Source organism: Schistocerca piceifrons, chromosome 1, assembly GCF_021461385.2.
Source record: "Schistocerca piceifrons isolate TAMUIC-IGC-003096 chromosome 1, iqSchPice1.1, whole genome shotgun sequence".
Taxonomy (NCBI): Eukaryota; Metazoa; Arthropoda; class Insecta; order Orthoptera; family Acrididae; genus Schistocerca; species Schistocerca piceifrons.
In genome coordinates, this window is record NC_060138.1 from 833180793 (window position 1) to 833206573 (window position 25781).

The 25781-nt window shown below is 42.2% G+C and overlaps 1 protein-coding gene across 1 annotated transcript in view; it reads left to right on the forward strand.

Moving 5' to 3' along the window:
- The first annotated feature begins 232 nt into the window (after positions 1–232).
- LOC124775451 (follistatin-related protein 5-like) overlaps positions 233–25781 on the forward strand; it is a 138885-nt gene continuing 113336 nt past the window's right edge. Inside the window, exons 1-4 of the mRNA XM_047250286.1 lie at positions 233–599; positions 13637–13797; positions 23127–23267; positions 23679–23811. Coding sequence (XP_047106242.1) covers positions 233–599; positions 13637–13797; positions 23127–23267; positions 23679–23811 — 802 coding nt within the window. The remainder of the gene's footprint in view (positions 600–13636; positions 13798–23126; positions 23268–23678; positions 23812–25781) is intronic.

The window sequence follows — 25781 nt, forward strand, 5'->3', positions numbered from 1 at the left end:
ATGCTCTGAGACATCAAGGGATCACCAATTTAGTATTGGAGGGCAGCGTGGAGGGCAAAAATCGTAGAGGGAGATCAAGAGATGAATACATTAAGCAGATTAAGAAGGATGTAGGTTGCAGTAGGTACTGGGAGATGAGGAAGCTTGCACAGGATAGAGTAGCAGGGAGAGCAGCATCAAACCAGTCTCAGGACTGAAGACCACAACAACACAAACATACGCCGGATGAGATATGGAGGCAGCAGTCCCGCCCCGCGCTCACCATTACACTCCTGGCAGGCAGTCTGAGGTGACGAGTGCACCTGTTACTGCAGGCCCGTGCTCGCTGCTGTCGTGCGGCGCGGGCCGCGAGTGCCGGCTGGACGGGGCGGGGCGCGCCTCCTGCGAGTGCCGGCGCCGCTGCCCGGCGCGCGCGCGGCTGGTGGTCTGCGGCAGCGACGGCCGCCGCTACGCCTCGCACTGCGACCTGCACCGCCAGGCCTGCCTCCAGCGCCGCCGCATCGCCTTCGACCACAAGCTCGCCTGTCTGCGGCAGCCGACGCCCGCCGCCGCCGCCGCCGCCGCCGCCTCCGCCGAAGCCGACGCCGACGCGTATGCTGGTCAGTTCTCTACTAGATCGATACTTTGTCAACACGTTTTTATTAGGTCGCCTTCATATCTACCTTTTGTCCATGTTTTGCAATGGCTTTTAAACTACACTACTGGCCATTAAAATTGCTACACCAAGAAGAAATGCAGATGATAAACGGGTATTCATTGGACGAATATACAGTGTGATTCAAAAAGAATACCACAACTTTAGGAATTTAAAACTCTGCAACGACAAAAGGTAGAGCTAAGCACTATCTGTCGGCGAATTAAGAGAGCTATAAAGTTTCATTTAGTTGTACATTTGTTCGCTTGAGGCGCTGTTGACTAGGCGTCAGCGTCAGTTGATGCTACGATGGCGACCGCTCAACAGAAAGCTTTTTGTGTTATTGAGTACGGCAGAAGTGAATCGACGACAGTTGTTCAGCGTGGGGCTCTGAGAATCCGCGGGAAACAACTCAGTATGAACGTGACTCGCCTAAGGTGAACGTTTTCTGTGCCATTTCAGCCAATAAAGTTTTTGATCCCTTTTTCTTCGAAGGTGCTACAGTAACTGGACTACAGTATCTGGAGATGTCAGAGAATTGGCTGTTCCCTCAGCTCGAACAAGAAGCACAACAATTCATATTTCAGCAGGATGGAGCGCCACCACATTGGCACTTATCTGTCCGTAACTACCTGAACGTCAACTACCCGAGGCGATGGATCGGCCGCCAGGCAGCCCGTGACAGAGCACTTCATGACTGGCCTCCAAGAAGCCCTGATCGTACCCCCTGCGACTTTTTCTTATGAGGCTATGTTAAGGATATGGTGTTACGGCCACCTCTCCCAGCCACCATTGATGATTTGAAACGAGAAATAACAGCAGCTATCCAAACTGTTACGCCTGATATGCTACAGAGAGTGTGGAACGAGTTGGAGTATCGGGTTGATATTGCTCGAGTGTCTGGAGGGGGCCACATTGAACATCTCTGAACTTGTTTTCCAGTGAAAAAAAAACCTTTTTAAATACTCTTTGTAATGATGTATAACAGAACGTTATATTATGTTTCTTTCATTAAATACACATTTTTAAAGTTGTGGTATTCTTTTTGAATCACCCTGTATTATACTAGAACTGACTTGTGATTACATTTTCACGCAAGTTGTGGTATTCTTTTTGAATCACCCTGTATTATACTAGAACTGACTTGTGATTACATTTTCACGCAATTTTGAGGTACAGCTGCCCGTGCAGCTTCAACTCGATGACACAGTTCATCAAGAGTAGCGACTGGCGTATTGTGACGAACCAGTTGCTCGGCCAACAGTGACCAGACGTTTTCAATTGGTGAGAGATCTGAGAATGTGCTGGCCAGGGCAGCAGTCGAACATTTTCTGTATCCAGAAAGGCCCGTACAGGACTTGCAACATGCGGTCGCGCATTATCCTGCTGAAATGTAGTGTTTTGCAAGGATCGAATTAAGGTTAGAGCCACGGGTCGTAACACATCTGAAATGTAACGTCCACTGTTCAAAGTGCCGTCAATGCGAACAAGAGCTGACCGAGACGTGTAACCAGTGGCACCCCATACCATCACGCCGACTGATACGCCAGTATTGCGATGACGAATACACGTTTCCAATGTGCGTTCACCGCGATGTCGCCAAACACGGATACGACCATCATGATGCTGTAAACACAACCTGGATTCACCCAAAAAAATGACGTTTTGCCATTCGTTTACCCAGGATCGTCGTAGAGTACACCATCGCAGGCGCTCCTGTCTGTGATGCAGCGTCAAGGGTAACCGCAGCCACGGTCTCCGAGCTGATAGTCCATGCTGCTGCAAATGTCGTCGAACTGTTCGTGAAGATGGTTGTTGTCTTGCAAACGTCCCCACCTGTTGACTCAGGGATCGAGACGTGGCTGCACGATCCGTTACAGCCATGCGGATAAGATGCCTGTCATCTCGACTGCTAGTGATACGAGGCCGTTGGGATCCAGCAAGGTGTTCTGTATTACCCTCCTGAACCCACCGATTCCATATTCTGTTAACAGTCATCTCGACCAACTCGAGCAGCAATGTCGCGATACGATAAACCGCAATCGGGATACGCTACAATCCGACCTTAATGAAAGTCGGAAACGTGATGGTACGCATTTCTTCTCCTTCCACGAGGCATCGCAACAACGTTTCACCAGGCAACGCCAGTCAACTGCTGTTTGTGTATGAGAAATCAGTTGGAAACTTTCCTCACGTCAGCACGTTTTAGGTGTCGCCACCGGCGCCGACCTTGTGTGAATGCTCTGAAAAGCTAATCATTTGCATATCACAGCATCTTCTTCCTGTCGGTTAAATTTCGAATCTGTAGCACGTCGTCTTCGTGGTGTAGCAATTTTAATGGCCAGTAGTGTATGTTCCTGGTAAGCTAGAGACTTTAAATTTTAAACACAACTCAGAAATGGATGACTGTGCAGTATTAACTCGCTTTCTTGTCGGTCTTTTCGGAAGGGGTGCCGGTGAAAAATTTTGCCAGTACCTCACTTCTCAGCTGCCCTGAATAACCAGTGTTTTGTGTTGATAGTGTTGGAATGCATTCCAGGCGATACGTGAGCGGACGGGCATAGCTGAGCAGAGAGATGTGGGTAGAGGAACTGAACAGAGAGAGGGGGAGGAAGAGATATGTACACTATATTTGGCACACATGTGCAGTCATAGACATAAAAATTGACCACCGGCCGGCCGCCACAGAGACTTGTCCGAGTCATTCACTTAAGGTGGCCAATAAAACAGACCGCACCTGACAACGCTAAGTCCTGACATCTGCACACTCTGGCCACACTGTAATATGCAGAAGTATCAAGAGGAAGTGTTGTTTACTTCCGAGATGTTATTGTGCGAAGTGAGCCCGTGGTCTAGTGAGAAAGTATCCAAATTCAACTGTTTGGGTATTGAATTCAAGAACAACACCCAATACACCACGTATATTTTTGGATAGGGTCCGCCTTTAGCAAAACACAATTTTGTTTTTTAACCCAAACATGTTTCACTGCAGTTTCAGCATCTTCAGTGGGCATTTATTTTTCATCTGTTAAAGATAAAGAGTGTTCTTTGCTGTTTGTATACATGTTGCTATTAGTTTTTAAATCGTAATTACAGATATTTATAACTTAAAGTATATAAATTGTTTAAGCCAAAATTTATCTACTTTAAGGTATAAGTGGTTGCAGATGACAAACTGTGCAACAAAACGGTCACTGTAGAAACTCAACACATCAGAAAAACCACATCATGTGGTAAAAAGATGTGATTTCGTAATTTACGTGTTTCTTCAAATATCTGTAATTCAGAAAAGAAATACAGTCCTTGGCAAGAAGCACAGGACTAAATCCTCATGAAGAAACTTTTATTTTTTAATCACGTTTTGTGACAAGAAGAGAAGTTCTACGTTCTAAAAAGTTTACTTCCAGGGGATACAAGATTTTATGTCATCCTGTGAAGATGAGATCTTCACGTTCATTTTAATTTAATATACTTATCATTCTATTCTCAGGAGGAAGACTAATTTTGCCTAATTAATATTAAGAAGAAATATTTATCTCATTGATGTTAGCAAAAATGGCTAGGGCGTCGGGATTACAGAAAAATAGGAAGCCGACCAGAACAAAAGGTGACAGAAATCTGCTAAAAAAGGTAAGAAAAATGAAAATCGGCTTAAAAAGTTAAAAATGTAAACATAAAAAATACAAAAAATACCAAAAATAAAAAGGTAAAAAAGTTGGTACACCGATGGCCTCTCTTAATAATAATAATATTTAAAAAATTAATCCTAGAAGGTAGCTGAAGAAGGCAAAACAAGATGAGCGTTTGGAAGGGCTGTGAGGGGGAAAAAAAGTGGTAATCATCGTGCATTCCAAACTTACAGTCGTGTGTTCGTGTCGAACAGTATCTCCTTGATTTTTGGCATTTCGGCCCTTGTGTAAGATTATGAGTCTGACAGAGCATCGAAGATAATTCGTTTCACATTCTATCCAGCAACAATAACAAATACTTCCAGACAGAAACAATTCCGCAGGACAGCTCGAGCGTTTCGTCGCGCTGCAGCGGCTATCGGCCACATGCCCCACGCCACACGCCGCCTGAAATCGGCCGCCACCCAAATGAATGCGGCGCGACGCTGTCAGTGTGTGTATCAACTGTCATTTTCGAATTTGAAGTTCTAGTTATCATCTTGCAGTTAAGCATTGGATTTTGCATACTTGAAAATCATTAACTGCGGTTAGGCGTTGTGGAATTGGGTCGCATGTGGAAAAAGGTGTAACATCTGCAAGACATTATTTACTTTGGGTATAATAGAGGGGTCAATGCAGAGGAGGCAGCTCGAAAGATTTGAACTGTATGTGGAGCGAGTGCTTTTGGAAAAATACGTCAGAAAAAGATATTCTTGTTTCAACGTTCTGGCATGAATGATTTTCCACATTAAGGAAATCTCGAGTACTGATATAAGTGATGGATTACAATTTAACCATCATGCAACGTTTGCATTTAACAGGCAAGGTTCAGAAGTCTGGTGTAGGAGTACTGGCTGCTCAAATTCGAAACAACGAAAATCAAGAGAGTGATCATTATTGCAGTTTTGCTTGAATGTCATCAGTACAGTCACTGAGCATTCCTATGCCGATCACTGAGCGTTCCTATGCAGTACTGTTACTGGTGACAAGTTATGATGCCTTTACAGTTAACTTACTAAGAAGAAATGAAAGGCTGATCTCTACCAAAAGACGTAATCTCGAGCAAAGTGTAGTGTGGACATAATATTTTCCATCTGATAGCTCCAAAAGTTCTCCAAGGGTGTGTCCATCACAGCTGGAATTTGTTGCCAACAACTGAGACACCTTTCGGTCGCAGTGTAAGAAAATCGACCTACAAAACTACATCACATGTGTTATTGCATGGTAACGCACTCTGTTGATTTGAGAAATAAAACTATCCAGGATAGTGACAGGGAAGTCATCTCTCAGGCGCTTGCTACTCTGATCGTATTACTCGTAAACATTTACCTTTCCCACACCTGATCGATAAACCGTCAAGGTAACTCATTTTTAGAGGAAAATGCTCGTGAAACTACACTGGTTTTATGGCATCGTTAGAACCAGTTGGTTTGTACAGGCGTTGATTCTGTAAACCACTTTAGCATTGTCCGATTGTTTTAGATATTGTGAAAGAATAGACTGTTTCTGATTAATTTCTCTTTGATTATTTCTGTTGAGTTCAGTAAACTAACGGAAAACGCAATTAAAATATTCACTGTTCTAATACAAATTAAATTCAACTTACTACAGAAACATCACGACGGCAGTCTATCTTAGTAAAGCATTAAGCGTCTGTAAGACGATTGCGCCTATTTTAACACGATTTTGTAGGATATTACCGACTTTTGACTTTGAAAAGTCTGTATTTAGTTCTTGTCCTATATCATTCTCAAGTATTATGAAAATGTGGCAGTTCATGGAAAAAATGATGTATTCACAACAAAAAATATATCGGAGGAAAAAAAGTGGCATTATGAATTTTAATTTTACAGTACCATAAGATTTTCGCTCTGGCACTAACGAGTACTGAAAGTAGCAAGACGAACTTTGCTCGAGTGTTGTCTTACGAACCTCTTATTGAGTTTCTATCTGCCTGCTTTTAGCTCTGCTACAAAAGAAATAAAAATTTGGCTTTCCGCGAGTCTCGAAAGCAGCTGGCATCTGGAAGCCAAACACGTTACCTTGAGGCTAGTGAAGAGATGCGGCATGTGCGTCATTTATTGCGGGCTAATAGAGATAAATCGCAACATAAGAGACGAGAGTAGTTGTATTTCCCGTTTGGAACGAGTTTCGTGTACTCAGAAGCATTAACTGATATTCTTATATCACGTCTCAAGAGAAAATCACATTATTCAATTGAAATTACACGATAATATCAAGATAACTTAGCAGGATAGTTCTATGCCATCAAGCAAGTAACTTGTCGGTCACGGAGTTGCCGAACATACTCTGTGTTGTTCACAAGTTTCAGTTATACTACCAGGAAGGATACAAGCTGATATGTTCTGAGACTGATCTCGGATGTGACTATAGCTTCGTCTCAAAGTTGTGGGTGGCAATGGCCGGAAAATTCCTCATTACATGTCAGTGAGTGTTATTCGCATTTCTGTAACTAGTTTTAGGGGCTAGACTGTAATTACTTGTAATACATCGATGTACTGAGTGAAACTAAACGGCATAAATTAATAACTGCTAGAGTTATTTGTGTTTTACTGTCTTAATCGGACTGAAACCTTGAAAGCGTATTCACCAGACTCGATTCACAATTTTGGAGTTTCTCCAATGGCTGAGTTATCAACGTATCTTTGCTATACAATATTGTTATTGAGATCACCGTCATTGGCACACTCACCATAATACAAGCATGACCTGGATTCCTGTTGTCAGCTCTTCTGAAGGATATTCTGCCGTTGCTCGAAACGTGAAGATTTAAGGTGAATTCGAATATTCCAATGGCGAAAATCTGATGTTTCTATTCTTTCAGCTCTAACATTCAAAAAATTGTTACAATAACTGGTAGGAAACCAAACATTAATAATTCAGTCATAATTAGTGGAATCTGACAAACTCCATCTGTTATATGATAACTCTGAAAAACTACTTTTTTCATCTGCACAGCACAGCAGTATGATCTGAAGGGTTTCGAAGGATTCCTATGCTCAATATCATTGTGACCGTTTTCAGTGACAGTAGAGGAGGAGAAAAACTATCTGACTGGAAATATACTTTTCCAGTGGGATGAGTGTGAGCATTCACTCATTGGTGTAGTAAAGGCTAGGGCAGAAAGAAGCAGGTTTCCCACAAAATAAACGATGAGAGACACTGTAATTAACGCTTAAAGTAACCCTCTCGCATACGTAAATTTTCAAAATCGCTCTCATTTATTAAATATGAATTGTTCAGAAAGTAACAGCTATATCTAGTGAAATGAGTAGGTTAATGCAGCTCCAGTGCGTCACTATCAATGAGTTGCCAAACGTTTTCCGAATAGCACTTGAGATAGAAATATGTCTGTGTCCGAAAGAACAGATTCTACGAATCGAAACAGCCTTGTTAATCAATTAAATATCAAGGGACAGATGTCCAGGCTGTCACAGGGCGTTAAAATACAGCTATGGCGACAGATGAAAATTTGTGGCTGACCAGATTTGAACCTGGATTCGTGGTGTCTTTTCTTTCGGACATGTCTCGAAGGACAGACACCATACATATATGCATATACAGGGGGTTTCAGGAGGAACAGTAGATATTTTAGCAGGTGATAGTATAGACGTCTTGCATACAAAATTCCATATGTATGTGTTCACTTTTTATTCAGTGCAGAGATACAGCTGTTAGTATGCAACCCTAACAAACTCAAAGCAAAGGCAAATAAGGACGTTCAAAGTTGATTTTCAAAAATTCCCCCACCAACTTCAATGCATTTTTGCCTTCTCTTGATAACACCACGCACAGCTCTTAAGAGGTCGTCCCTGAGTTCCTTAATGATGGCAGCGTTATTCATAATCCGAGCGATCAAATCGGCTCTTGGGTTTACTTTTTCTTTGTAGACTTCGCCTTTCAAGCATCCCCAAAGGCAAAAATCCCACGAGATAAGATCCGGGGACTTTGGTGGCCAAGAAAAGAGCACATATCTACTGATCCATCTTCCGGGAAATGTTAAGTTTGGATGATGTATCACCTGATGACTAGAATGTGCAGAAGCCCCGCCATGCTGGAGGAACATACGCATTCTTGAAGCTAAAGTAACCTCTTCCAATAATGCTGGAAGCTCATTTTCAAGGAAGTGCAGACAACGGGGCCCTGTAAGGATCAACAACCCAGCTGTATGTAATCAATGAAAATTGGACATTTGTTACTCGTATATGGCATTTTCTCTGCAATTTGTCTATACTACCATCTCCTACAATATTTACTATACCTCCTGAAACATCCTGTATAATTATTCCGGTCTCGTCGGGCCATCGAAAGTTTCCAGTGCTAGACGCACGTCATCGTCCGAACCCTCGCGGGAATGGCTGCGAGCGAGTGGAATAATGGACGTGGGGATACCGCGCATGTGGTACGCTGCAAAGATGGAAATTTGCGTCTGACGAGGAACGTGTGTAGATAGGTCCTATAGGGAGATTGGGCGTTGTGTCTCGATAGTGTAATGGTCAGCGCGTCGGCTGAGTAAGCAGTAGGTCTATGTTCGAACCCCGGTCGAGCAAAAATTTTCATCTGCCGCCGTTGCTGTATTACAACGCCCTGTAACAGTGTGGACGTCTGTTCTTCGATATTTAAGATGAAATTTTTTTGGAGGTAATATAGGTGATTTGCGAATATTTGTCTTGCCATCTATGTAACGGGACTTCACCGGCATCCATTCCTTAGTCATTGCTTTGTCATGGTGCTAACCCATGTCATATACCTGCGAATCAGATTGTAGCGCATATTTAGTGAAATATCTAATGGTAATTGTACAAGTATTTACGAACAGTAGAAGCAGGATTGCAGCGAGCTGATAATTTAACCAAGTGCAACATAGATTACCTGTGTAGTGAGTCATTTCAGCTGCATACCTGACGTTATTATTTGCCAATCAGTTCACTGCAGAATTAATGTAATACCCGCACGATGATCTCTGTAGTCATAATGTATCATTAGCAGCTGGTGAATTGAGTACTATGTGCGTTAAATCAGATTATTCAAGCTAAAGGCGAACAAAGAGATGACGCCACCACACTACTTTACTTGGGCAGTCAGCGCTAGACTAGGTGCGCCACCATTAACGTTACTGTAGGCAAATGCTTCCAATGGCGCTGAGCACTATGGTACTTAACATCTATGGTCATCAGTCCCATAGAACTTAGAACTACTTAAACCTAACTAACCTAAGGACATCACACACATCCATGCCCGAGGCAGGATTCTAACCTGCGACCGTAGCGGTCACGCGGTTCCAGACCGAAGCGCCTAGAACCGCACGGCCACAGAGTGCGTTATTATGCAGTAGCGCATGTGATGTTTAGTAGGTCGATTTTCTTACACTTCGACCGAAAGGTGTCAGTTGTTGGCAACTAATTCCAGTTGTGATGGACACACCCTTGCGGAAGAATTCGTAGTGCAAAACACACTTTTGGAGCTATCAGACGGAAAATATTATGTTCACACTACTCTTTGCTCGAGTTTACGTCTTTTGGTAGGGCTCAGCCCTTTATTTCTTTAAAGTCTGATTTTAAAATATGGTATATTAAAACTTAACGGTAAAGCCATTATAACCTGTCGCCAGTAACAGTATTGGATAGGAATGCTATGTGAGCGACCTGATGACGTTCAAACAAAACTGCAATAATAGTCACTCCACTGATTTTCTTTGTTTCGAATTTGAGCATGCAGTACTCGTACATCAAACTTCTGAACCTTGCCTATTGAATGCAAACGTCGCATGATGGTTAAATGGTAATCCATCACTTACATCAGTAGTCGAGGCATCCCTAATTTGGAAAATCATTCGTGCGAGAACGATCTTTGTTGAAACAAGAATATCTTTCTCTTGCGTATTTTTCCCAAAATCACTCGCTCCACACACATTTCAAATCTTTCGAGCTGCCTCCTCTGCATTCAGCCCTCTATTATACAAATAGTAAATAATGTGTTGCAGATGTTTCACCTTTCTCCACTTGCAACTCAGTTTTACAACGCTTAACCGCAGTTAATGATTTTAAAGTATGCGTGTGGCGTGTGGCTAGCGGCCGATAGCCGCTGCAGAGCGACGAAATGCTCGTCGCTGTCGTAAGCTGTTCTGATCGCGATGCAGCCACGAGCTGTCCTGCGGAACTGTTTCTGTCTGGAAGTATTTGTTATTGCTGTTGAGTAGAATGTGAAGCGAATTATCTTCGATGTTCAGTCAGACTCATAATGTAACTTTAGAATGCACGATGATTACCGGTAGATCACGGACTCGCACCGCACAACATCTCGGAAGTAGACAACACTTCCTCCTGACATTTCCGTATATTACAGTGTTGCCACATTGTGCAGATGGCCGGACTTAGCGTTATCAGGGGCGGTCGGTTTTATTGGCCACCTTAAGTGAACGACTCGGACTTAGTCTCTGTAGCAGCCCGTCAGCGGTCAGTTTTTATGTGTAAGAGTGTACATCGGCAAAACTGTGGATATGAAGCTAATATATACATAAATAATTGTTCAGATAAAAATATTATTTCATCAACGTGTTTACAATCCATTGAGAAATTTCACAGACTTTCCCCTGGCCTCTCACAATTGGTAGCCCGATATGGACAGTCTTCATAATTTGAGTTTGCGAAATTTTAGTACCTATAACGACGTTTATAAGATTTGTAACGGAAAAGGCCGGGCACATGCACTAATAACAGAAGATTAACTGTTCACACGTTAATTATGTATCACGTGAGGCCAATATACGGGGCTAGGAGAAATTATTTTATACTTTGAAGTCTGATTTTAAAATGTGGTATATTAAAAGTTCGTTTTTATTTAAGTAATTAGTGTCCTGTAACTACTATGCTGTTGGCCCTAATGACACAACATCTGCAGTGTGAACCCTAATCCTACAAACACAATTTTTTCAAGGATATTTTACGTACCCGCCCTTATAGCCAAGGTCGGTAATGCTTGACTGTGCATTAACGCTCGGCTCGGAGAGACATCATTTCAAATCCTAATGGTAGATAATTTTCACTGCTACCAGTAGGCCGGCAAGAGAGGAGTGGTGGTGGCGTAAAATTCCTGATGACCGGTCTTTGCGCCAATGTCTAGGATTAAATTCCAGAATTCTCCGCATTTGTTATAAAGTGTGTTCATGTGATACTGATGATGGTGATCTGTTTGTCGGATGGGGATGTTGCGTTTGGTGACCCCTTGGCGGTATCCGTGACGAATAGGCTGTGTGCCGCCACTGGTTTCCAGCCTTCCCGTCCCTTCATTCACAGCACAAGCCCAAGACTACACTGTACAAACACTCATCATAGCCAGCCAAACAGCACAGATACACACTGAACACTTCATAACAAGTCTGAGGAAAGTAACGGCAAACCACCCCCGTAACGATATTTGCTATTACAGCGATGCATCCACTCCCCTGTGCTCTTTTCCTGATCATGGGCCAACTTTCAAGCTTTATTTTCTGAATATTTTCATATAAGTGAACTATGGTCACTACAACAATGGCACCACACGTCACCACAGTTTTCCCCAATGCCACCGCGAACGTGTGACACGATGGGAAAGTTGTCACACCAACAGTTGCGCACATTTTACTCCTTACCTCGATGCCTCTGTGACGGAAGTTACGACCACAACGCCCACTGATGAAATCACGTGATTCTTTTATGGGTGGCAGAGGAAAGCATTTCCGACACATCACTGTTCAGAGTCGAAACGAAAAGGCCTGAGAGAGGATGGAGAGGTGGGGAAGTGATAAACGGTGTGAAAGAAAAGCCTCTCTTCAATTGTGGATTTCATTTTACATACTTCACAGTCGAAAGCAACAGTTTACAATGTGACGTGCAAGGGAATCATGTTCTTGACAATCTTTCACACTGCTGACACTCCCAGGCGGTTCAGTCCTTCTCTGAGGATATCACTGGGCTGCAAACTCATTGAACATAACCTCACCCCTTTGAAGTGTGGCACGACCGGCAGCTTTGCTCTGGAATAAAAGGTGGAATACTACGGTTTGTTCAAAACTATTCGACGAAACGTGAATGTGACCCGAAGCAGAAAAATGTACTCGGGGTTTTTTACCCCTCCTTCTTTGTATGATCCAGTGGAGGGGAACATTGATACACATCTGAATAAGTTGACAAAGGATCACTCTAATTATCCACTACCACACGTCTTAGCGACACCATGCGTACGTCAATATTTATCATTCCAGGTCTACTGCTTATCTGTTACCTATAGCCACCAATGTTTCCGCGTCAGCTGGTCTTTTGCAGCCCATGCTACGTTCTACCTTTCGAGTCTCAAGGTCCATCGCAATATGTTTTACCGCGTCGCCGTTCATCGTACTTACAATCTGAACGAGAGCGCCCGCGACTGTGGACAGCTTCGGTGGTGCACTTGCACCATACGGGCGTCCCTGTTGTACACTAATCCACCATCGCCGTACTGCCTGTCGTAGGTGCCGGTGGTTGTTGCGGTGCCGAAGTTCCAATGCTGTGTAATTCCTGCGACGCCAAGGTACCTTAGTACCGAACTATACTCGGGAAAAAAGTACATATGAACACTTATCCAATTATCTGAGATTCATAGGGCGCGAAATTTGATATCGACTTCCGTAGAACGGCTGTTGCTAAGCAACTGGACGTTGTCAGAGCAACGACTATTTCTGTTCAATACTGATACACATCTCATACAGTTGTGTACATTACAGGACCAAGAGATAGGTCTTTCCTTTTTTTCTTTTTTTTTTCCAATGGTCTACATCGTTTTGTCCCTTTCTAAGATGGTTCTTACGCATCGCAGAAACAATGTTTCCACACGGAGAATTAGCCGCGCAGTATGACCACAAGTGTTTCACGAACGGACATCACGTCGCCTCCAAAAACCCATACAGAGGGATTGATAGTATACTGTGTCAGCGTAATTTGACATGGGCCGTCAAGAATCGATTTCTGCCAAGACCGTACGAGGCCAAATGCTCGGCACAGGCTTCAGTGGCCGACGACCAACGTCATACACTGCCTTCCCTTGACTTCTGGCCACTTTGTGTAACGTACGTCATTATTATGGCTTCCAGATACTTACACGAATATCGCTCCGACTATTACTTTTCAACGATGCACACTGCAAATTCTGCTCATCGTGCCGAGAATGTTTCAGCATATGAGTACACCTCTGAAAGACCACCTGGCTGTAAATAATTCGTCAACTGCACGTTACGTCTCTCATTGTGTTGTGTTCCAGGATGTCACTTTCATTACTGCTAACCTTTGTGCTGCGGCAGGGAACTGGACGGAACAGGAGCAGACGACACCTGCTGCGGATGCCTCGCAGGAGCTGAGTGCTTCGCAGGAATCTGGTTCAGACCTGGACTTTCTCAATAACTCCGTTCCGGACGATCCAGGGCCGCGCGTGTGCACTCTGCAGCAGTACGAGATCATGAAGGTAAGGGAGCACCTAACGACGTGGGACACGTCGCACCTACTGTTGTCACATTCACCCCAAAGTGTTTCGACACGGTAATACATTTAGTTATTTTCTTCTGGTTGGGCCACACAACCTCAATAAGTTTGAAAAGAGACATGATTCCACCAGGCTCTGCATAAAATTACTTTATTTGCACTATTATTTTCAGACACCGTCCATTTTCAAGTGCACCTAAAAGACATGCAACACACGATGATAAAAATTAAAAAGACGACGAGTGTAATCTCGTCTTCTTCTTCATCACAAAAATTAAAAAATTATAATATATAGAAAAGAACGCAAAAACGTGAAAGTTACATATATAACACTGTCTGTAGCGCTGAACAAACATAATAGTCACCAACAACAATCGATGTGGACACGTCGTCGTCAGTTTGTTGAAAAATCGTGTGCCATGAGATCTGTGCGCTGCAAAATTGTCAACGGTCATCTTCTAAAACATGAGGTGCATGACATGCTACATACTTTCGAGAACGATAATATTACTGCCTTTTTAAGACGTCATATATAGCCCGAGCACCAGGGAAGCGAACCATGCAATGTTTACTACTAATCACACACTGAATGTCGCATTTGCATAAGTGCATAGGGAAATTTTAACTGACAGTTAACGAATAAATATGAAAGGAACTTAATGTACTACAGAAACGATTCCAGAGTATTTCTCTGTCTTGTACTAACAGTTAGGTGGGTGACATTGATACTTACATATACAAATCGATGTGACACATAAGCTCAAGTACAGAGGAGTTTAGTGTAATAGTCAAGATAGAGCACAAATATTTATACGATACATGTTCGGGCTCTGTTTGTAAGCGACACATACAGAGTCAAATCTCGAACTTCATATCTTAGTGCAAAAGGTTGATGAATTGTTTGAAGTCATACCCATGACTTTTATTGCAAAGCAAGCGTTTACAATTGTAGCACATCATAATGTGGAGTAGGCACTGGAAATGAAGCGCTGGGAAAACAGGCTTGTTAGGGCTCATATATAACCTATGTCTATAAAGAAAATAATTAAGGTAAAATATAGTGGATCGAAGGTAATGGAAAAAGCATTAGAGTTGAAAATGTACATAGTGTTGTACCTGGTCTATATCTATGCACCACACAGCATGTGCATTTAGGCATGTGTGTGTAATTATTTGTAGTTGTTGATAGCACAGCACAAACCATCTCTAAAGGTAACTGTTATGTTTGTTTATCGCTACACCCAACGAAATTATATTACTTTGGTATTTTTATTCCATTTTAATAAAAATTTTAATTGTTTTAATTTTAACTATGGTATGTTTTATGTCCATTAGATGAACTTTAAAACCGACAGTGTCTGAAACTAGTAATTCTAATAAAGTTTTCAAAACAGCACCAGGTGGAACCATGTCATTTTTCGAAATTATAGTTTACTTCTGAATAGGACCGATCACTACAAACAACTACTTTCCTCTCCTCTGTAAACACTACAAGAAAAGCGAAAGACGCGAGCTGTAACTTCACTGAAATACGTCGGAGATTCTTTTCGGATATTGCATAATTTAACTCCGTGTTGCACAGTGCTCAGATCTAAAGTAAACAACATCGTTTGTTATTTGAATTATCTCTAGTGATTTATTCAAATCGTAAGATTATTGTGAAACGTAACATATAGAAACCAATCTATCCTCAAGTAGAATAACCAGAATTTTTATGTACCTGAGTGTGTAAATAACAGTGGAATAATTTGTTTTGACGTACCATATTATAATACACACACTGCTATACGAATTCTCTGATAGAATGACAGTTTGGTAGCCTAACATCAGAGTTCCTATACAATTAATTATAAATTTTACTATCTGAAAGTGCATTTTCAGCGAATATCTACAAGTAGTTTATAGTTAACATTTTCGAAAAATCAGTACATTGTTCTCCATGTAGCCAAAATGCTCTTGTAAGGAATTCCATATGAGAAACTACATCAAAATATTAACACACGCTTGCACACATAGTAATCCATTCACAAATGACACGGGAAAGCAGTTAGACAAATTTGCACTGATTCCAAATGTTAACTTGTGAAAACTTATAGCGACGGTCAGAGTTTTGTTATTGTTTAATTTAACGAAAATAAGTATGCATTTCTGTACTTATTTAATCTATTTTAAGTTCGTGTATTTCATTGTTGTTGGTTAGAAATAAGTTACGGTTTGTTAAAATATCGCACCAACCACTTTTATGAACACTTGCTTATCGTACTTTGTCGTATTTGTAGTCTCACTGCTCAAAGTAAAAGTATTAAGGAACTGTTTCTATTCTTGTCGAACTATCACCATACTATTAATTAGAAAACTGTTACCTTGCACCCTGGAGGCGCTTCTCACGACATTAATTACGAACTATAAAATTTTCCATTATTTTCAAATATTGCAATATTTGTTTCACATTAAGCTCTGTTAACATAATAATTTTAAATGGTGACAGCTGGTTTAAAATTTCAATTAACATAATCCTGCGAAGCTGAAACAATTTAGAAAAGTCGTGTCAAAACAAATTTAAATTACTTTACGGTCATGTAATATTTAATTGGGTTGAGAGATTCCATTTATAAAGAGAATTGTAGTTTATAAATTTCACACTGTCATAATCATAATACTCGGTAATCGACAATGAATAAAGAAAAAGAACTTTTAAAATCAAGGGCAGAAGTATTTTCATTATTCGTAAAATTTCACTGAAGACTCGCGTCGACCATTCTGTTCGGAGTGACTTTGTGTAACCATTATCACTAAAATTAAATACTGTCGCTGCTGGCCTATATTTAAATTGTCTGTTCTTCAAAAGAGCCAAAAACATACGATCATAGTCACGCTAAAGCACACGAATTCACATATAACTTCTCGACGTTACTCTCGCTGATCTCGTCGCAAACCACTTGAGAACTCTTTCACTCTTTTACTCTTGGCATTTTGGGTGCATCCGTCTTTCATGCAGGTCGTAGATGTACTACCATCCACACAGTTCAATTCCATACTTTCCTGAATACGAGTCCTTACTTCTACTCAGGCAATGTACTCCTTACTACAATGGTAATAACGGTAAAATGAATTTTGGCAGACGTCTCCCATACAAAAATTATAAAAGTAAAATACAAAATCCTTACGTATTTAATCTAAAAGCAATTACAATTTGGGATTAATTTTGCACATACATAAAAATAAGTCTTGAAATGTATTCATATTACGATAATAGCTAGTTTAGCTGCCACTAGGTGAACATTATTTCGCTCAACCTTATAACTTCCGAAAATATGACAAAGAAGTAATAAAACATACTATAGACACTTCTGTGCCCTGTACTGTTACAATGTACGTAATCTGTCAAAATATAATGGCGTTTCGGATGAGATGAAAACAATTGGGTCTTTAAATTAGATGTGTTTACGATGCTTATATCCAAGTGTCAAGTTTCCAACACAACATTATGTCTTATTAATTATTATTTTACTGTGGCCGCATATTTCTACAGCTTTTCTTTTCAAATATATGTCTAAGTAGCGCCTTGAATGTGCTTTCCACTAAATTCGCTGTTCCCTACGGAGTATGAAAAAAAATGATCGTATGGCATTTGTTGGCCGGGATATACCCTTCGCGTTTTGGCCGCCGTATTGCAAGTCTTTTGATTCAAATGGCTCTGAGCACTATGGGACTTAACTTCTGAGGTCATCAGTCCCCTAGAACTTAGAACTACTTAAACCTAACTAACCTAAGGACATCACACACATCCATGCCCGAGGCAGGATTCGAACCTGCTATCGTAGCGGTCGCGTGGTTCCAGACTGTAGTGACTAGAACCGCTCTGCCACTCCGGCCGGCAAGTCTTTTGACTTGACGCCAGTTCGGCGACTTGCGTGTCAGTGATGATGAAAATGATGATGATGGACACACAACAGCCCGGTAATCGAACCCGGCTCCCCTTACGTGGTAGGCGGTAACGCTACCCCTGTGCTACGGAGGCGGACTTTGGAATATGAATCATCTTAGTAAATGTGTACCTGTACGAGAAAGTAAAATTTTCTGGGAAAGGCGTTACTAAAAATTTCCGTGGCCGAACATTTCTTCAAGTAACATGAAATCGTAAGACAGTAGTAAGTTGTACCCTCTAATCAATCTGTAGCAGAGCGTTTGTTGGGTTTAGAAAATTGGTAGCAGACTGAAACAAGTTGAATCTAACACATTATCAGCCTGGTCTGCTGTATGATATCTTACCGTCCAATCGTCCATTTAACCGTAATATCTAACACACGCAATTTTTTTTAGTCTTTCTCCACACCGATTCTCAATGATGACACTACTTATACTCCTACATAGTCTTTCGAAAAATGACGTATTGTCAATGGAGATTATGTGATTGACTGATTATATTCTTTTATTCTCTTACTACAAAGCCAAAAATGCATTTTAAAATACAGAAACCGGTTTCGAACAGTGAGTGTTCATCATGGGACTATAAATGGTTAAAAAAAGGAGACATCGAATCATTATAAATTGTATGAAGTCTGCCAAATAACTTTATATGTTATAATAAGAGAAGAATAAAATCGTACCTAAAAGCATGCTGCAAGCAATGACCTAACGTTCCTATCTTGTTTTCAATATAAGTATGAGCATGAGAAGGTAGAGGTCCAATCCAAAAATAACCTTGATTAACATCTCCAACATCATCATGTGCCTATGAAGTGTTCTCTCACCACATTCATTCTCCTCCCCAATCTGCCAACAATAAAATTTAAAAACTGTTCTTAATTTTTAAACTTTATTCAAACATTATCTAGAAGTCATTAATATTTCTCTAGTTATAACGCCGCGTACCACATGTTTTATGGCACATTTTTTTCTTGTTTTATCATTATAAAGATAGTTATTTGCTAGATTTTGTTGATTCTTTTCGCTCTGCCTCCTCTTTTTTATTTTGTTGACGACCACTGGCTGATCAAACTGGTTACTTCATTGTAAAATGATGTTACCACTCGATGCTTACGATATTCTTTCCAAAATTTGTGTAATAATTGTGGAACTGATGATCACCATACAGGAGGTCAAGAGTCCTGTCCAACAACGTGACACGTTAATGTACAGTGAACAAATCCTTGGCTGTAAACTAACATGAAACAACCAGCTACTAACCTTCTGGCAGCAAGCCCACAATGGAATCGACGAAAGTCCCTACTACCATACCCTCGTTATGTTCTACGCATAAAAACACTTCATTCAGCCACTTCTTTCCACCATGTAAACATCACCTGGATTTCTACATAATCAAAGTTCCATCACAACATCGAAGGACTTGAACGCTATGCAGTTATCTTGCACTCTCTTACCGTCCCAAACATGCAGTTTGTCGATTCAGAGTCAACTCTGACCCACACTGAATGTCTGCTACACAGGCCAGAATAAGTGTGGTGTTTATGAGGGACATTCAATACGAAATGCAACACATATGTCTATTTGAAAACAGAATTACTTTATTCAGGATTCGAGTACACCATATTATTCTCCATTCTTTTGGCTACCAAACCTATTTTTCAACATAATCTCCGTTCAATACGACGGCCCAACGCCAACTTACTGGGAGAGCCTGTATGCCAGCATGGTGCCGTTCTACTAACCGACGTCGGAGCCAACATTTAGCTACATCAGTAACCTCCCCAGCATCCACGCACTGCTTCCCGCAGAGTGCATCATTCATTGGTCCAAACAGATGGAAGTCGGAAGATGTGAGATCCGGGCTGCATGATGGATGAGGAAGAAGTTGAGTTCCTCTCGGGTGCGCAGACTTGTGTGAGGCCTTGCGTTTGCATTTTTTTTTCTTTTTTGCGACACATGTTGAAGTATTCTTTTCAGTTTGCTGAGAGTATGTGCAGCCTCTCGTGCACTGGAGATCGGGCAGGTTTCGTGATCTTGTTGTGATGATAGGCGCCTCACCCAACGACCAACTGTGCATTTGTTCACTGTCAGGTTTCCGTTGCATTCTGCAAGCGCCTATGGATCTGCGATGCTCTGGTCTTCCACTGCAAATACATCTACATATACAGGGTGAACCATCTAGAACTTGCACAGCAAAAAATGTGGAAATGTAAAGTGCTATTGATGTGCGATTTTCACGAAATAGACCGGTAGTCAGGGGCTAGTACTTTTGGGCAACCAATATAGTGTCAAAATATTTTGAAACTGTATTTTTGTGCATACATACACTTTTTTAGATAGAACAGTCCCTACTGATGTTAACAAACTAAAGGTAGAGTGAATTAGAAGGTGAGTGGTATCTGGTGAAGGAGTCTAGTGGGAGTCGTTTACGTGAGACTGTACTTTTAAAAGTTCACGTACTGACATCTGCGCAATAACTGTGGTAACACACACTGAAGAACAGCACAAGTTCATACACCAGTTATGTGGATTCTGACCAGTAACGAGACAACTGAACAATTAACCACCGGCAGCGGCAGTAAACGCTTGCAGTCTGCTGCACACATGCTAACATTTCAGCGGAGATGTCAAGGCAGGCTGCGGTAATCATCGGATGTAGTTGAAATTGCTTTTAAGTCAGCGTCTTTCAGATTTCCCCACATAAAAAAGTCCACAGGCATCAAATCCAGGGAACGGGCCAACCAAGAAACAGGTCCTCTGTGTCCAATCGAACAATTTGGAAACAATTCGACAAGACATGCTGCAGTACTTCGTGCAGTATGGGCTGGATAGCCATTGTGTTGATACAACGGGTTCCTCCTAGCCCGTAGAGAAACCTCTTCTAGCGTCTGTGGAAGATGGTATGTTAGGAAGCTACGATACTTGTGCACGTTCTGTGTTCCGCCTATGAAAAACTGGCCGATGAGCTGATAGTTCGCTATCCCGCACCACACATTTACACTCTATGGATGCTGACGTTCCGCCTGACGAAGCCAACGGGGATTGTCAACAGGCAATAGTACATGTTTCGGTCGGTTAGCTGCCCACGATTTATAAATGTGGCTTCTTCACTAAACAAGTCACATGATTCGTCTGGAGTAACCCGTCGTAACGCTCATGTACAGAAATTAACGCGATTCTCATAATGGTTTGCATGCAGCTCTTGATTGAGAGAGATGTGAAGCTCTTGGTGGAGAGATATGTGATGGGGATGGGAGCTGTGTCGATGTAGGACAATTTGACTCATGCCACTTCCTCGTGCGATTGCGTGGGGGCTTTGTTGCATTGTCTATGTGTTACACTACCACTTTCACGTAACTGATAGAAGAGGGTGATAAATAATTGCCAAGATGGCTACGTCTATTGGGATGCCTTGCAGCATACATCGTACAAGAATGAACTGAATTCTTCCTACACACTCTATACACCATGAGCATATTGGCTTTTTGTGCATTGGGAAATCCATCGTCTACTCGCAATCCGCTGCTTGGATTGTCACACTATCACGCATTCAAGGAACACACAAGCACACTGTAAGCAAAGGTAACAACGTCGTACCTAGCAACTCCGCAAACTGAATGACACAAATAAGTGTCAATGTGAAAACTTTTCAAAATAAATATCACACAAAGGACTCGCATTTGAATCCTGAAACACACACCACTCACATTCTAATGTACCAGTCTTTTAGTCTGTTAATTTCTATAGGCATTGTTCCGTTTAGAAAGAAGTATGTTTCGACAAAAGTACGCATTCTAATAATACGAGCCCCTGCCTACTACTCCACTCTCTTAGAACCACACATCTACAGCATTTCCCATTTCCACAATATTTGGGGTGCACGTTTTAGGTGATTCATCGCGTGTACACCGCAAATTACTGTTAGTACGTGACAGAGGGTATCCTGTACTATTACTACTGGTCTTTTCATTTCCTATTCCACTCGCAAACTGAGTGAGAGAAAAACGACTGTCTGTATGCCACCATACGAACCCCACTTTCTCTTATTTTCGCAGTCCTTACGAGAAACGTACGTTGGCGGCAGTAGAGACGTTCTGCAGTCAGCTTCCAATGCGGGTTTTCTAAGTCGTCTCAATAATATTCCTCCAAAAGAACGTCGCCTTCTCTCCAAGGAGTCCTATTTGACTTCACTAAGCATTCCCGTAGTTAGAACCTACCAGTAACAAATGTAACAGCCCACCTCTGAATTGGTTTGATGTATTCCTTTAATTCGAGCTGCTGTGGATCCCAAACACTCATGCAGTACTCAAGAATGGGCCACACTTAGTGTCCTGTATGCGATCTCCATCAGCTACGAACCACATTTTTCCAAAATTGTCCCAATAAACGGAAGTCGACCATTCACCCTGCCTAGTGCAATCCTTGTATGTTCGTTGTAGTTCACGTCACTTTGCGCCGATACGCCTACATATTTAATCGACGTGACTGAGTCAAGCAGCACTCTGCTAAAACTCTATTCGAACATAACGGGTTTGCTTTTTCCTGTTCATCTCCATTGACTTACCTGTTTCTACATTTAGAGCTAGCTGCCATTCGTCACACCAACCAGGAAATTCGTCTAAGTAATCTTGTATCCTCCTATAGTCACTCAAGGACGATACCTCCTCGTATACTACAGCATCATCAGCGTATAGTGGCAGATTGCTGCTCACCCATTCCACCAGATCGTTTGTATACACAGAAAATAACAGCGTCTATCATTCTACCCAGGATCACTCCTGACAATAGCCTTGGCTCAAATAAACAGTCTCCATCGAGAATAACGTACTGGATTCTGTTGCTGAAGAAGATTTCAAGTCACTGACATATGTGGGAACCTATACCGTATGCTTGTACCTTCGTTAACAATCTGCAGTGGGGCGCCGTGTCGAAAGCTTTTCGGAAATCTAGGAATTTGGAATTTGCCTGTTGCGCATTATATACATGGTTCGCAGCATATCATTAGAGATAGGGGCAATCCGAGTTTCAAACGAGCCGTGCTTTCTGAAACCGTGCTGATTCGTGGACAGAAGATTCTTCATCTCAACGTAATTTCTTATATTCTGATCAAGGATGTAGGTCTGTAATTTTGTGGATCCGTTCTTTGACCCTGCTTAAACTCAGGAGTCACGTGTGCTTTTTTTCATTCGATTGGAATTTTGCGCTGGGTAAGAGACTCACGATAAATGAAAGCTAAGTAAGTACTCTGTATAACCTAATTGGGGCTGCTTGGAACTGCGCCCGAACCCCAAACCTGGCGCTGTAAACAGTATCTATGGCCTATGTTCACTGGAGTTCTAGAGAAATTCTCATCTGACCTAAACCTACATTTCTCTGTTTCAGGATAATCTGCTTCTGTACAACCACGCCAGGCTGATGGCAGAAGACAACCGCAGTTCTGGTAAGGAGTATCTGGTGAGCATCATGTTCAGCCATTACGACCAGAACAACGACGGCGCCCTGGAGAAGGAGGAGCTTGACGAGGTGAGGGTGCACTCCTTTCCTTTCATCTACATCTGCATCTGCTTCTACAAGATTACTCTGAAATTCACAATCAAGGGCCTAGCAGAGGCACCATCCTAGAAAGGTTGAGATAGAGTGGCGACGGCAGGCAGCACACCGCATGCCTCTTTACCCACCCCGCGTAACACAGAGTGCATCCCATTAGTACAAAACAAAAGTTCAGAGGTGCGAAGTAGTACTTTAAATTTCCGGTCGATAATAAAGAGAACCTTAGATTTTCTCATGCATGATTTTAAGTGTGTGTCTTATTTCAGCATCGACAAAGGATCTTGGCCACAAATTGTAGCTGTTTAATCACACATGGCTGTTAGCGTGTCGGATCTGAACGCGAGCTCGTAACGTCAGCGAGGAATGAACCATCTTTTGCCGCAGATCACGACCAAGGAGCAGCTGCGGCAGCTGTCCAAAGGCTGCACGCTGGGCCACATGGTCGACTTCGACGACGCGGACAAGGACGGCCATCTCGACATCAACGAGTTCTACATGGCATTCAGCAAGCTCTACAGTGAGTAGTCGGCGACTGCTCCACGGCACACTTCATCGCAATACTGTACGCACACGATGCTAAAACGCTCGTTTCTTATATATTTCTCACTGCCCTACTTCCTCACTCGCTGGACATTATTTGAAGGACCACTCGCGACATCTTGCTGTACAAATCAAATGCTGGCAGCATTTCACAAAACGCAGTCTCTTAAAAATACACTACTGGCTACTCCACGAAAATGACGTGCTACAGACGCAAAATTTAACCGACAGGAAGAAGATGCTGTGATATGCAAATGAGTAGCTTTTCAGAGCATTCACACAAGGTTGGCTTCAGTGGCGACACCTACAACGTGCTGACATGAGGAAAGTTTCCAACTGATTTCTCATAAACACACAGCTGGTGAAACGTTGTCGTGGTGCCTCGTATAAGGAGGAGAAATGCGTACCATCACGTTTCCGACTTTGATAAATGTCGGATTGTAGCCTATCACGATTGTGGTTTATCGTATCGCGACATTGCTGCTCGTGTTGGTCGTGATCCAATGACTGTTAGCAGAATATGGAATCGGTGGGTTCAGGAGGATAATACGGAACGCCGTGCTGGATCCCAATGGCCTCGTATCAATAGCAGTCGAGATGACAGGCATCTTACCCTCATGGCTGTAACGGATCTTGCAGCCACGTCTCGATCCCTGAGTCAACAGATGGAGACGTTTGCAAGACAACAACCATCTTCACGAACAGTTCGACGACGTTTGCAGCAGCATGGACTATCAGCTCGGAGACCATGGCTACGGTTACCCTTGATGCTGCATCACTGACAGGAGCTCCTGCGATGATGCACTCAACGGCGAATGGCAAAACATCATTTTTTCGGATGAATCCAGGTTCTGCTTACATCATCATGATGGTCGCATCCGTGTTTGGCGACATCGCGGTGAACGCACATTGGAAGGGTGTATCCGTCATCGCCATTCTGGCGTATCACCCGGCGTGATGGAATGGGGTGCCATTGGTTACACGTCTCGGTCACCTCTTGTTCGCATTGACGGCACTTTGAACAGTGGAAATTACATTTCAGATGTGTTACGACCAGTGGCCCTACCCTTAATTCGATCCTTGCGAAACCCTACATTTCAGCAGGATAATGCGCGTCCGCATGTTGCAGGTCCTGTACGGGCCTTTCTGGATACAGAAAATGTTCGACTGTTGCCCTGGCCAGCACATTTTCCAAATCTCTCACCAATTGAAAACGTCTGGTCAATGATGACCGAGCAGCTGGCTCGTCACAATACGCCATTCACTACTCTTGATGAATTGTGGTATCGTGTTGATGATGCATGGGCAGCTGTACCTGTACACGCCATCCAAGCTCTGTTTGACTCAATGCCCAGGCATATCAAGGCCGTTATTACGACCACAGGTGGTTGTTCTGGGTACTGATTTCTCAGGATCTATGCACCGAAATTGCGTGAAAATGTAATCACATGTCAGTTCTAGTATAATACATTTGTCCAATGAATACCCGTTTATCATCTGCATTTCTTCTTGGTGTAGCAATTTAAATGGCCAGTAGTGTGAATAATGCCATGGGAAGCATGGAATAAACAATCTGAGGAGACAGCAAGTTCAATAGTTTTCGAGGAAAGTATTCACAAAAGTATGCATCTATATGAGGCAGTCATAGAGATGACGGCTTGATAAGGGTAGGGTGAGTGTCTGCACGAAAGTATGGCACAATACGACTAAAATTTTCTATGTGGATGATTTCTGTCTATATTAACGTCTTCAATTTTAAAAAATCACCCAGAACTTTAACATATTAACAGTTCAGGTATCTTACGAATACCTGTGGCTCAACAATGCTCCACACACAATCACAGAAAAATTTTTCTGCGCATCCGTGCAGTGGTTATTGGTTTAATTATCATGCTGAACTGTCTAAAGGAGTATTATACGCACAGATCATGTTATTCGCCTATACGA